Below are 14,445 nucleotides of genomic sequence, written 5' to 3' on the forward strand. Positions count from 1 at the left end.
CACCCAATAGCTTCCCATGCTACCCCCAACAAGATAAGCTTCAGCCCACATGATCTGAGCTATATTGTGCGCTCACATTTGAGTAATCACAGAGTATGAGCAAACCACTTGTGTGGAACTTCCTTACATATTACTGGAGTAGTATGGGAACTAACCTATGTAGTAGTAGCAACTGTGCCTGTAATGTAACCTGTGGTTTAGCAAGGATCCTTTCTAGTCTGTCGCTAGCTGCAGGGGCTTGCTGAACTAACCAGTTCAAAGATACTGAACAGCCCTGTTGTCTTGTATAGTTCAGTGTATTTTCTTTTCTTTGTGACCTTGCATCTTGTGTGCTTTAAGCTCACTCTGTCGCTCATACCAGGCAAAACTTAGGACTCTTCTGTCCTACTTTGTATTTTTTTTTCTTTGAAAGTCTTCTGACTACTTTTTATGGCATTACATGTTAGTTGTGGCCTATGAAGAAAAGTGTAACTGACGTTTTTGTTTTGCTTTTAACTAGGCTTCAGAGTTAGGTCAGAGTTTAAATGAAAATGTTCTCAAACCTGCACAGGAAAAGGTAACTTTGGAAATGAATACATGACTTACGGATTTTGAATGCATTGTCCTACTTACTCACATGAGCTTCTCCGTTATGAGTTGTATGTGCCCATAGTGTCAGTATAATTCCTCCCTGATATAATCTTAAAAAAGCCATCCCAATTGGTGTTGCCAGTGCCATATTCTGGTATTCACATTGCAAGATACTTGCAGCGTTCAAATCAGCGTGGAACTCATCTCCTCCCTGTCATCCTTCTCTGCTGCACAGTCTATCTGTCTCACACTATTTATTACATGTATATTCTGCTTTTTCTGCAAGGAGCTCAACATGTCATACATGGTTCTCTTCTCTCCCCCCCCCCCCCATTTTAACACAACAACCTCCGATGTAGATTAGGTTGCAAGCTCATGACTGACCCAAAGTCACCTATTGAGCTTCATTTAGTAATTAGAATTTGAACCCGGGTCTCCCTGGTCCTAGTCTGACACTCTAATCGCTATACCACACTGGCTGTCTTTTTCCAGTTCACACTTTTGCTGCCAACTGAATATTTATTTATTTGTGACACTTTGCAAGAGTATAAGAAATCTACCATTCTTTATAGTAAAACCATGGAGTATACAAAACGTTAATGAGATTAAAGAATGATTAAGATCAGTGTGCTGTTGGTCACATGATACAGCTTTATTGCATGACTATAAATGTCTCAAAATGGACATTGCAAATTGCTTGTTTGAAAGCATCCCTGTGTTGAAATCTTCCTCTGTGTGGAAAGCTTACACATCTTAGAGGAGGCTTGTGTGAGCTTTTCACGTAGCGGGGTGTTTGGACGCAGAGCCTTGAAGCATGTGGTCCACATTCTGCATTCCCACAAGTCATGAGGGTTTTTTTCAGTCCCTGGGCAATCAATGGCAAATGCCCTCTGGAGACACCCACCGTGTTGCTAAATTCGATGTAGAATAAATTATTAATTATGTTTTGTGTGTTCAGGGTTCAGGTCTGTACCGTGTGATAAGTCGCTTAACTTCTGAACTGAGGTAGATATGCTTTTTAGATGTTCTCAAACTTCTTAGAAAAGGCTGTGAATGCTGTGTACAATTCTGAATAGGGTTGCATTTATGGTAAACCAATCCCTAGTATATACTTCTAGGAATTGCCTCATTCATTTAATAAGCACTCTTTATATGGAGTGTGTTGTGTTATTTGCTTCATGGGTGGTTAGTATGTTGGATCAAAAAACCTTTGCATTCCCCAAATTCCAGTAGTTTGTGGAGGCAGGTAGCCTTTTAACAAGCATTTTACTCTCTCCTCCTGAATTCGTTAACTTTGGAATAAAAGATTTGTTTTTACTTGTAGTGTAACTAGCTTTTCTCACAGGCTGTCTTGTTCTCTGCCTAACTGTGGACATCTTGATTCATGTAGGTGAAAGATGGAAAAATTTTGGATGACGTTTCCCAGGGAGTCTCGCATTTGGCTTCCAAGGTACGAAGTGGCCTTCCTAGCAGCTAGGAGGCCATGAATTAAGCCAGTCTCCATATTCCTCTTATACATGGAACTCCAGCACAAGACGTTGCTTCTCTCGCAGCCTTAGTAAGCTCCCATCTTCTGGTTTTTTTCCCTGTTTAGGCCAAATTCACACATTACTTTAACACAGAAGTCACTGTGAAGTGATGTGATTGTATCAGTTTTGCATCTCAAATAGGTTTGGAAATGACCTCATATTGGGAGAACTGGTATTTATTTATGCTGTGACTGGGGTAATGTGTGAACTGGGCCTTTTTGGAAACTTGTGTTTATCCATATTTAATAATGGAATATTTAAAAATGGGTATGTTTACCATTGTTGTGACAAAAAAAACCCTGTGTGCTGCCAAGATGTGTGTGTGTGAGAGAGGAATGGAAATTTTAAGTGCGTCTTAATAAAGGCAGCACTGAACCATTACGGAACATAGCAATTGGTGAGCCAGTTATTGGCCATAAAGCTTGCAAAGGAATATGGAAACAGCTTAAGTTGAATACAAACACTTCTAAACCTTGCTAATATATGTGCCTTCCCCTCTTCTTCTGTTCTTGCTGCCATTGTTCAATAAAATTGGTAAGTGCTAATACCATCTACTAGCTTTTAGTATTTTTCTATTGAATGTTTTTATTTTTAAGCAGCTCTGGTGTAATGTTGTAAGAAAAGAGGTATAAGTATTTTTATAAAAATTCTTGGAGGATTTTTGTAGCACTAATACTTTCATAGTTTTGTTATCGTTGAACTAAGTTCTCAGGAACATGTAACAGCTGAATGCAATATTTTGTAGCCGTTGCAATCGTCATTCTTAATTTCCATTCTTGTGATTGCGTGGAGGCTGAGTCTTTCAACATAACTGTTTTAAGGCTTTGCCTGCTTTACTCAGGATCTTCGAACTTTGCCTCAGCAGCTCCTAGCTGAGTGTCTTCTAGTTTGTAGAGTTGATGACTTTTCACTGTACTTTCTGAGGTAAGGGAACATAAAAAGAAGGATGGCATAGAAGTAAGATTTTACTCCCTGCCTGAACATATTAACCAAAGAGTGCTGTTCCCTGTCAGATTCTCAGAAATATTAATATGTCTAGGCAAACTCTTTCTCGTGAGGTCCCACTGTGTTAAATTGGCTTTGGAAGCAGATAATGAGTGTCTCTCTGTCTAGAGGCTGCAATTCACCCCACACCACTTAATGGCCTTTTGTCATAGTGTGTACAACAGACCTTTGTACTCTTCATTCTCTTTCTCACAGGTCCAGGGTGTAAGTAGCAAGGGATGGCGAGATGTTACCACTTTTTTTTCTGGAAAATCAGATGAGCCTTCTGAAAGGTATTCTATCTATATGTTTCTACTAGATGTGTATTCTCTTAAGCTCCCATGTCTTACATATCCTTTGCATTGGCTGCTGTTGTGGCCAAAAGGCGCTGAAATCCTTATCTTCCTTTTTTAAACTGATCATACTGCAGTTCAGTAGAAACAAACCCCTTCTATCAGAAATACACCCTTCATTAGATTTTTTAAAATTCTGCCCCTTTCCAACCATTCAGAAGCAAATTATGGCATTTTAAAACCAACCGTAAGTAGAATCTTGAGATAAATAAACCATGGGCTGGACCCAGACTTAGTCAGAGTAGACCCATTGAAATCAATCACACTTAGTCAGATTAAGTAAACTCCCATTTATTTTAGTGGATCCACTCTTACTCTGGATCAAACCTCATAAATGTAAACTAGCACTTCCACTCTTCAGAATCAGACTTTCAAATCCCATCACCTTCAACCTCATGCCATCTTAGCCCTAGTCAATAAAATTCAGCGGAAACCACAGACGAGATCCTTCACCCAAAAGTCCTCCCCCCACACAGTGTTTTCCATTTATTATGCCAGAAGGATTTCCCTTATTTAAATAAACTCTACTCCACTTAATTTGCTTCTCGCACATCCCTCACCATGGGTCTATGTTTTCCCTTAATCCAATATTTATTTATTGTTTAAAAGATTTATGTCCCATCTTTCCATTGGACATCCCATAGTATTTATCTCAAGCTTCATCTACATTCCTACAGTAAAAGAGAAAGAAAATATTCTGTAAAGTATTTCCACTGTCATCTCATAACGACCCTTGTGAAACCACTTGCTTCCTGTTGTACAGTGAAGCCTGTCTCGTATTTCTCCCCACCTCTGCGTTTCTGGTTAGCCATTTCAGAACATAAGAGCCATGCTGGATCAGACTAAGGGTACATCTAGCCCAGCAGTCTGTCCACACAGTGGCCAACCAGCTGCCCAGAGGAAACCCAGAAGGAGGACATGAGTGCAACAGCACCCTCCTGCCCATGTTCCCCTGCAACCGGTGTACATAGGCTTACTGCCTCTGATACTGGAGGTAGCATAGAGCCATCAGGACTAGTAGCCACTGATAGCCTTCTCTTCCAGGAATTTGTCTAACCGCCTTTTAAAGCCATCCAAATTGGTGGCCATCACTATGTCTTGTGGTAGCGAATTCCAGTTTTAATACACCTCTATCATGTCTCACCTTACTTGCCTTTTCTCCAAGGTAAACAATCCCAGCTGTTGTAACCTTCCCTCATAGGGGAGTTGCGCCAGCTCACTGATCATTTTAATTGCCCCTTTCTGCATTTTTTCCAGCTCTATAATATCATTTTTTGGTGCTGTGACCAGAACTGTACAGAGTATTCTAAGTGTGGTTGCACCATAGATTTATATAAGGACTGAGTTTTATTCTCGGTTCTATCTCATATTTCCAGATTTGGCTCCAATTGGAGCCCTGGCTGGATATGATAAAGCTTTCCCCCACCCCCTCTGCCACAGCTAAGGTGGAGATTGAATAGCATAGTAGAATATAAGAGCCATGCTGGATGAGACCAAAGGGCCATCTAGTCCAGCATTCTGTTCCCACAGACGGACAACCAGATGCCCATGGGAAGTCTATAGCACCTTATTTGTGTTCTCCAGCAACTGGTATCGAGAGACATACTGCCATTCAGCTCTGTTCCTCCTTTTCATCTTCATCAGGTGAGGCTGCAGATGTGCTTGATCAGTGCCTGGCTGCAACAATGGACTGGATGAGGGCCAATAAACTGAAACTCAATCCAGACAAAACCAAGACGCTATTAGTGGGTGGTTCTTCTGACTGGGTGTGGGGTGTACAACCTGTTCTGGACGGAGTTGCACTCCCTCCTGAAGGAGCAGGTTCATCACTGTCACTTGATCCTCAGGTAGCCTCAGTGGCATGGAATGCCTTCTACCAGCTTTGGCTGGTGGTCTAGTTAAGGTCCCTATCTGAACAGGGATAACCTGGCTTCTGTAGTCTGTGCTCTGGAACCTCCGAGGTAGGTTACTGCAATGAATTCTAAGTGGGGCTGCCCTTGAAGACAGTTCTGGAAGCTGCAGCTTGTGCAAAATGTGGCAGCCAGATTGATAGCGGGGACCAGAAGGTCTGAATGTATAGCACTGATTCCACTGGCTGCCTGTATGTTTCTGAGCGCAATTCTGGGGGCTGGTCTTGACTTATAAAGCATTACGTGGCTCAGGGATGCAATACCTGATGAAGTGCCTCTCCCACTATAAACCTACCTATACACTATGATCATCAGGGAGGTTTGGAGGATGGGAACAAGGGAGAGGTCCTTCTTAGTGATGGCCCCCTGACTGTGGAATGCTGTCCCCAGTGATTTCCTTCTGGTTCCAACATGATCATCATTCAGCACCAGATTAAGACTTTCCTCTACTCCCATGTATTTGACAGCGTATGGTGGGTTGTTTTGAGTTTTTTATCATGTCCTGATAGTTTTACTGTCAACTGAAACTGTTTTAAATTTTTGAATGGTAAAGATTTTATATTACATGTATCATGCTGTGAACTGCCCAATCCCCGTTTAAAGACATCCAAAATCAAGATGGGAGAATGTTAGCAGCTGTTCTGTTTCAGTCTACATTGAACTAAACTGGCCCTGTTCTTCTGTATTTTCCTCGTTGAAAGGCCACCTGAGGGGGAGAGCTACCAGAACAGCAGCGGTGAAGGCTACCAGAACAATGCAGTGGATCAAAGCTTTTGGGAGACCTTTGGCAACTCAGACCCTCCAAAGACCCACAAGTCTCCAAGCAGTGATAGCTGGACATATGTGGACAATTCTGCTGAGAAGAAGAGCTCCGATAGCTGGGATGTCTGGGGGTCAGGTACCGTCTCCAATAACAAGAACAGTAACAGTGACAGCTGGGAGAACTGGGAGACCAGCTGGGAGAACGCAGCAGGGGAGGGCAAAGCCAAAAAGACCCCTAAAAAGACAACAAAAGAATCTTCTTCAGCTGCTGAAGAAGGGTGGGATAACCAGAACTGGTAGGACTCTGTCCCTGTCCAGCATGGCAAAGGGAAAAGTCATGCCTCTGATGGAAAGGTATCGCGCATAACTGGATTAACGTCCTTGTCGTTTTGGGGCCTGTTTAAACCTCATGCTTACTGTTCCATTCTCTTTCCACTCCTGTTTACGACTATAGCAACAAAAACATTGGTTTGCAAATATTCTTGTAATTACCATATGAAGACACATCTCTCCCATGGAAATGGCCTTGTGCATTATATATATTCTCACCCTGTTGCTGTCGTTTGCGGAGCATGCCGCAACTTCCTTAAAGTGAAAGTTTGGAGGAAGCAAGTCCATGCAAGCATATTTTTCATATCACAATACTGCATGTGTAGTCTGACAAGATTGCCCAGCTTCTCTTTAGAACTTCAGTTGAAGTTCTGGAGAACTTCTGGATAGGATGATATGGGAGTATCTTCAACTGATTAGTGAACTGTGACTGAAGCTGCTGGGATGGCTTTGAATCAAGCCATAATGGTAATTAAGACACTGTTGAAGCAGTTCTTAGATTTATCAAGGTTTGATTTTTAAAAAAAACACCTCACCTTATTAATTTTAATTCTCTGACTTAGAAGAAACCAAGTTGAACTTCTCCAGATACTTGGAGAGACAAGAACGAGACATTTCCTATTTCTGCCCTTGGCAGTTTTCAGCAGGTGTGTAACTGATTTTCCCATCCTTTTCTTTTTAAAATTAAGGACATATTTCATCTTGTTTTCTCCCATCTAAGGTTCCATATGCTCTTAGGGTTTTTAGCACAACTTCCTGATATCGGAAACGACGCACTTGGAAGGATTAGACATGATAGGCAGACAGTGTCAAAACGGAACGTATGGATGACAAAAGCAAAATTGTTGATGGACATAACGCTAATTAAACAAGCAAGCCATCAATTTGGTACTTTGAAAGCACTTACCAATAAAATCAGTTTACAAGATTGTATCATAGCTTTCCTACTTCCTCTACCCCTTTCTTGTCTCCCCAGCAGAAGGAAGTTAATCAAGAGTGGTTCAGGTTGCAACTTTATCATGTTGGGCTGCTTTGCATGACGTTTGGGAAGAATTCAGTTATTTCTTTCTACAGGGTCTTGTGTAAAGTATGTTCCTGATGCCTGTGGACAGTACATCTTGTTTTGTCATCTGTATATGTTAAAAGTATTATGGCACAGCGTGACTGCTTAGATATGAGAACCTGCTGGAAAACTTTGAATCATGGTGTAATTGGCTGAAGTCCAATGTGGATGCCGGTATGGGATTGTTCTGATACCAGTGTGGAATTTTTGCTTGCAGACCTACATTTTAGCTGTTTGAATCCCTGCCCAAGAAAACCTTTGCAGAGGCAGGTAGCCTGTGTGACTTCTGACTCTGGTCTTCTGGTTGGCTTTGGTGCAAACGTAAAACTTTCAGTTGCTCAGGATTCAACTAAAGACGTCTGCTGTATATAATATACACCCCCTCCCCATGAACTACCCACTAAGTATTAACAGTTTACTAGGATTTTTGTGTATTGTTCAATATGTCAGTATCTACCTTGTGAAGAAATATGATCTTGTTGGTTTGTTCTACTGTACTTAATCACTAGTCTTTCAAACTGCCAACTAAAATTTCCCTCTACTGTTTCCTGATATTCTTTCTGCTCCACTATCCTCTGTTCACAATCCATGGTGGCAGCGGTGAGGTGGTCCATGCCTGTTCTTCAACTCTTAAAGGTGCTTTCCTTGTGCCAGACAGACTCACGTTTCTTATTCTGAGATCTCTGACCTTGCACAACTGCTCCTTCTAAAAAAGAAAAAAGAAAAAAAGTGGGCACAGTGAGAGTTAGTGCTTTCCCTAGTGTTGAGGCGTCCATTTTTGCTAACATTGTGGCTCTGTGATATTTTTTTTTTTACTTTTTTCCCTTTCTGTTCCACAGATAATATCATGGGAGTTTAGTTGTATCTTCAATATGTAGTGGCTACTGTCAACTTATACCAAACTCGTTTTATCAGCTCTCTTTAGTACAGGTTTACTGCCCGAGTCTTCAGACCGCTGCATGTGCTTTGCAAATCATCTGTGTACGTGGGTGTGAAGTGCTTTCACCAACCCATGACTTGGCAGTAAATCTTTCATAAAGCCTTGCAGTAACAAGGACAGGAAAACATACTTGAACTGGCTGCTGAAGTGGTCTGTCTGAATTAATATGAACTCCTCTGCATTAGCTCAGATTACTTCGTTACTGTTATTTTCTGTCACCTCCTAAAATATTCATGCAGTCCCAGTCTATGTGAAGAAAAAACATAGTATGTGTAGAAATCCACTTTTTCCTTCTTGTTTCCAGTTCTCATGGTTTATCCAAACCTAGCCTTGCCCTTTTTCCTCAAATCATGTAATACTCTGCCATTTCAGACTATCTACCCTTCAAGATCATCCCTTCATCTTTGAAATTCTTAAATGGGATTGTGATGGTGCTGCCATTTACTAAAGTTATGCACAGCAAAAGTTAGGTGGCAAGGCTCAAGGTGCCCTATTTACATTCCCCAAATCCCGATCAAGGCATGGAGTGGGGAGGGCAGGATACAGCTGTTGGAAAAGTGATGTTGTAGCTGCCTAGTCACAACTGCAGCTAGGCCTGGCTACTGCCTCAGTCTATTTATATTATTGCCCTCAGTCTAAGAGGACAAATTTCTCCTGAGCTCACAGGAGGCCAGCTTGTAAATAGCCACTCTTATTATTGTCTGTAACAGAAAAGCGTTTGTAAACTGAAAGGGTTTTTTAAAAAATGACAGAAATGGCTAACAGGCATGCATGAGCCAGTGGGCTAGTGATGTTTAAGCTAGTTTTTTGGCTAATGACTTTTGAATTCCTTTCTTGAAAGAATCACAGGGGTTAGTGAAAGGGAATGGTATTCCCCATGGGCAAAGCTGAATTGGCAGAGAGGCTGCAGCATTAAAAGTTGGCATCTTCACCAGTTGCATCACTTTGCTTTTGGGGGGAAGGCAGGTTCCCCCCCCTTTTCTGTCTCTAAATGGATGAGCAAACCTTTTTACACTGCAAGGGAAATATGTGTGCAGAGCCATTGCTTATTTTAAAAAGCTTATTGCATTTTAAGAAATCACTTTTTAAATGGCGCTCACTGAACGTATATGAAATAAACGAGGAATGTGAAAGTCATTTTAATGCTATGATATCTTTCAGCAAGTGCTACTTATTTTGCTTTTGGGGAAGTTCAGTGTTGAATGGCTTTTTTTTTTCCCAAGGATGTGGCTATTTTGGTAACTTGTTAGCAAGAAAGGTGTACTTAAATCGTTTGAGACTTCCAAAGCTGTTGGGAGTTTTTGACGAGGGACATGTTGGAAGGATACCTGTGAGTTCTGTATCTATCTGGGCATTCATATTCTCAATAAACTGAACTGGGAACACTAGAACTAACACCAGCTTTATAACTTCTGTTTAATACAGCACTTGGCAGTAGGAAAGAAACCTATAGTAATGTATCAATTAAGCCTCAATAATACGGGCTGGGTGCAATAGTGGAACCAGGTCTGTAACTTACCCACCAGTCCTGAATTCCACACCGGCTTTCCACAGCCTAGTCTCTCCCCTTCATCTAGGCAGCCCTGACCTCATTATGCCCACACTCCCTACCTTTCTTCATGAACGGAGGTCCAGTTACCACTACCTCTGCCACTCTCAGTGCCAGTTCAGATGTTGTGTTCTTCGCACTGTCAGAGTGCTTTGGAGAATGTGGCTTGGAATGGAACGGAACATCTATTTTGTTGGAAACCTCTGTGAACATAGATACTAGACTCCAACTTCTAGCCATAGAGATCCACATAATGAGTGTGGATTTTGCACTCTCCTGTGATTCCTATAGGAAGAAGAAAAACTTAATCGGAATCTGCTGTCTGTGAGGTAGAAAAAGTAAGTCAAAGCCTGTATGTATGCCAGCTAGGTTATACCCTCAACACAGTAGCTGAAACCCTAGAAGCCTACAGAAACCAGGGTCATCTTTAGGATGTTCACAAGCCGTTCATAACGTTGGGCATTTCTAAGAATACAGCCATGTATGTAGCACTAGGGTTCATGACTTAAGACCACTTGCTGTACAGTCTTGCTGGAAATCTTGATTTGATTCCCCAAGAATCCAGCACCCTCCCCCTGCTCTGACATTCCATGGATAGAAATGTTAATGTATTGGTGTAGTAATTTGTGCAATAACTTAAACTGGCATGTGAACCTCCTCTTAATCCAGAAAGCAAGATTTAGAGGTGCACTCTCCCTGTACTAAGACTTACGTTGACAGAAATGGTAAGTTAGTATCTGAGAAGCCTGCCCAAAGACTTGAGTACTAAAGAATGGCTTCTAGACACTTAGTTGGATTCTTAGCCCTCTTTCTCTGCATTCTGGGTTGGAATAATAGGTCTTTGGACCTCTTTCTAAGGGGGGAGGGAAGGTTATGGGACATGATATCCTTTCAGTTTTCCTACTGTGTGTTCGTGAAGTTCATAGGAGCTGTGAGCGATATTTCTTGTTCTGTAAAGTGGTATTGGACTTGAACCTACAGTGTCATCTTAAAAATGAAATAAAACAATAAAAGCAAGAGAAATGGAACAAAGCAATTCAAATTGCCTAAAGACTGGTTTCACTTTGTTTTAGAAACAAAAACAAAACAGATATAGACAGAAACATTAGCTCTATAAGACCCTGCTATCCTGTGTTGGTGTTTTTCAATATAATGATGCATTCACATTTCCACCATACTACTGGGACCTGAGAGTAATCCCTACATTAGTTAAAGCCGAAGACTTTGATAAGGCTCAGGCTGACTCTTGGAGGTGGGGGGAATTCGGCATTAAACTCCTGTCCAAGAAACAAACTGTAAGTGCAAGTGTCTTTTACAAAATGTGTCATCCACATGCCAGGGAAGAGGGGCAATTTTAGATTTTGACACGGTGGAAGGTTTCAGAGGAGACGCACCATACAGAGTCTAATAAAAGGCTTCTAGGACAGGCTGCTGGGACTGGGTATGTTGCTGCTAGCAAAAAAGAGACAAAGGGGGATGTACCAATGGCTTTCAGATGCCTTGAACAGTCATGGATAGGTGGTGTAAGGAGTAGTTGTTCATACTGCTCTGTAAGGGTAGACCAAGAGGCAATGGCTTTAGTTGAGGGAGTGGCGTTTGGGTTAAATCCTTGGAAGAAACTAAGACTTGTCAATGGAAAGAGCTTTATAGGAAACTCCGGAGGTTTTCAAGTAGATGTTGAACAAGCAGCTGTTGGGATGCTAAACAATATGTTGGAGAGTTCTCACCTTTTTAGTTTTATGAAGTGTGTGAAATTCTAATGCAAATATTGAGTAACTAAACAGGCTGTAATTTAAACATGCTTGAAATAACTTATCGGGGTGTAGGAACAAATGTAATTTACACAGGCAGAGGAGTGGAACTAAGAGATACATATGAATCCACCCCACAAACCCATATTCCCACTGTGAGTTCCTCAGTTAATGTACTTTTCTGCATTTCTCATTCAGCATGACCTGTTTAAATACTAGACCACTTAGTAACTGGGAATCAGAAATAAGATTATCCAATAGGAGCAGAAGTGGCCAGTCCTGTTCTACAGGCAGTATGCTAAGTGGTGTACACTTCAGACCCATGTTTTGTGAGTGGCTTTCATTAGGGCAGTACTGCTTCCCATGGTCTGCACTGCTGGACTCCTGTGAGCACATGATGGAAAGCCAGTTTTGCACGCTTTTTAAATAGATCCTGGCCTACCAGCTGGACTCAGTGGTACTTTATTATCACCAATCAGTATTGGAGTACAAACACTGTAATAAACGTGTGTGCTACTTTGGCTCTAAGAACCTGTTTGGGGAATAATAGAATTTGCAGCATAAGGGTTCCTGTGAGCATATTCTGGGTGTTAAATGCATGTTCAAGGGATGAGGGACACACGCATTGCAAAGAATTTAATTTTACATTTTGGGCTTTGTTATTTTAATCATGCAAAAGTAGTTTGCCATTCTTACGCATATGTATGCGTCACTTGTAAAACTAAAGATGGCTTGGTGGCTGTCTCCCCCGAAATGCATTGTTGTTGTTGTTGTTGTTCAGTCGTTCAGTCGTGTCCGACTCTTCGTGACCCCATGGACCATAGCACGCCAGGCCTTCCTGTCCTGCGCTCTCTCCCGGAGCGTGCTCAAGTTCATATTCATTGCATCCGTGATGCTATCTAGCCATCTCATCCTCTGCCGTCCCCTTCTCCTTTTGCCTTCAGTCTTTCCCAGCATCAGGGTCTTTTCCAGGGAGTTTTCTCTTCGCATTAGGTGGCCAAAATATTGGAGCTTCAGCTTCATTATCTGTCCTTCCAAAGAGCAGTCAGGGTTGATTTCCTTTAGGATGGACTGATTTGACCTCCTTGCAGTCCAGGGGACTCGTAAGAGTCTTCTCCAGCACCACAGTTCGAAAGCATCAATTCTTCGGCGCTCAGCCTTCCTTATAGTCCAGCTCTCACAGCCATACATTACTACTGGGAAAACCATAGCTTTGATTAGACGGACCTTTGTCGGCAAGGTGATGTCTCTGCTTCTTACTATGCTGTCTAGGTTTGCCATAGCTTTCCTCCCAAGGAGCAAGCATCTTTTAATTTCATGGCTACAGTCACCGTCTGCGGTGATCTTGGAGCCCAAGAAAGTAAAATCTGTCACTGCTTCCATTTCTTCCCCTTCTATATGCCAGGAAGTGATAGGGCCAGATGCCATGATCTTAGTTTTTTTAATGTTGAGTTTCAAACCAGCTTTTGCACTCTCCTCTTTCACCCTCAACAAGAGGCTCTTGAGATCCTCTTCGCTTTCTGCCATTAGGGTGGTATCGTCTGCATATCGGAGGTTGTTGATAATTCTCCCGGCAATCTTAATTCCAACCTCTGATTCATCCAACCCGGCATTTCTCATGATGTACTCTGCATATAAGTTAAATAAGCAGGGTGACAATATGCAGCCTTGTCGTACTCCTTTCCCAATTTTGAACCAATCGGTTGTTCCACCTCTGGTTCTTACTGTTGCTTCTTGACCCTCGTACAGGTTTCTCAGGAGACAGGTAAGGTGGTCTGGTACTCCCATCACTTTCAGAATTTGCCAGTTTGTTGTGATCCACACAATCAAAGGCTTTAGCGTAGTCAATGAAGCAGAAATAGACGTTTTTCTGGAATTCTCTTGCTTTCTCCATGATGCAGCGAATGTTGGCGATTTGATCTCTAGTTCCTCTGCCTCTTCTAAACCCAGCTTGTACTTCCGGTAGTTCTCGGTTCGCATACTGCTGAAGCCTAGCTTGTAGGATTTTGAGCATCACCTTGCTGGCATGTGAAATGAGCGGAATTGTGCGGTAGTTTGAACACTCTTTGGCGTTGCCCTTCTTTGGAATTGGAATGTAAACTGACCTTTTCCAGTCTTGTGGCCACTGTTGAGTGTTCCAGATTTGTTGGCATATTGAATGCAGCACTTTAACAGCATCATCTTTTAGGATTTTAAATAGCTCGGCTGGAATACTGTCATCTCCGCTAGCTTTGTTGTTACTAATGCTTCCTAAGGCCCACTTGACTTCACTCTCTAGGATGTCCGGCTCAAGTTCAGTGACCGCATTATCATGGCTATCAGGGACATTCAAATCTTTCCTGTATAGTTCTTCTGTGTATTCTTGCCACCTCTTCTTAATCTCATCTGCTTCTGTTAGGTCCCTGCCTTCTTTGTCCTTTATCATGCCCGTCTTTGCACAAAACGTTCCCTTGAGATCTCCAATTTTCTTGAAGAGATCTCTAGTCTTTCCCATTCTGTTGTTTTCCTCGATTTCTTTGCATTGTTCATTTAAGAAGGCCTTCTTGTCTCTCCTTGCTATACTCTGGAACTCTGCATTCAGTTGGGTATATCTTCCCCTTTCTCCCTTGCTTTTCGCTTCCCTTCTTTCGTGAGCTACTTGTAAAGCCTCCTCAGACAGCCACTTGGCTTTCTTGCATTTCTTTTTCTTTGGGACGGATTTTGT

General features: G+C 42.0%; 1 protein-coding gene across 2 annotated transcripts in view; it reads left to right on the forward strand.

Moving 5' to 3' along the window:
- The window catches only part of ARFGAP1 (ARF GTPase activating protein 1), a 35,422-nt gene extending 24,442 nt beyond the window's left edge, over window positions 1-10,980 (forward strand). The window contains exons 10-14 of one of the 2 annotated variants that reach the window (XM_084854381.1): window positions 500-556; window positions 1,961-2,020; window positions 3,300-3,376; window positions 4,967-5,080; window positions 6,048-8,209. In XM_084854381.1, coding sequence (XP_084710507.1) covers window positions 500-556; window positions 1,961-2,020; window positions 3,300-3,376; window positions 4,967-5,080; window positions 6,048-6,408 — 669 coding nt within the window. In that variant the 3' untranslated portion in view covers window positions 6,409-8,209. Of the gene's footprint in view, window positions 1-499; window positions 557-1,960; window positions 2,021-3,299; window positions 3,377-4,966; window positions 5,081-6,047 lie in introns of both variants that reach the window. The other variant, XM_084854382.1, reaches the window with a different exon arrangement.
- The last annotated feature ends 3,465 nt before the right edge of the window (window positions 10,981-14,445 follow it).

The sequence above is a fragment of the Heloderma suspectum genome, chromosome 4 (assembly GCF_057233095.1).
Source record: "Heloderma suspectum isolate Gila_16-S chromosome 4, 16-S_ref, whole genome shotgun sequence".
Classification (NCBI taxonomy): domain Eukaryota; kingdom Metazoa; phylum Chordata; class Lepidosauria; order Squamata; family Helodermatidae; genus Heloderma; species Heloderma suspectum.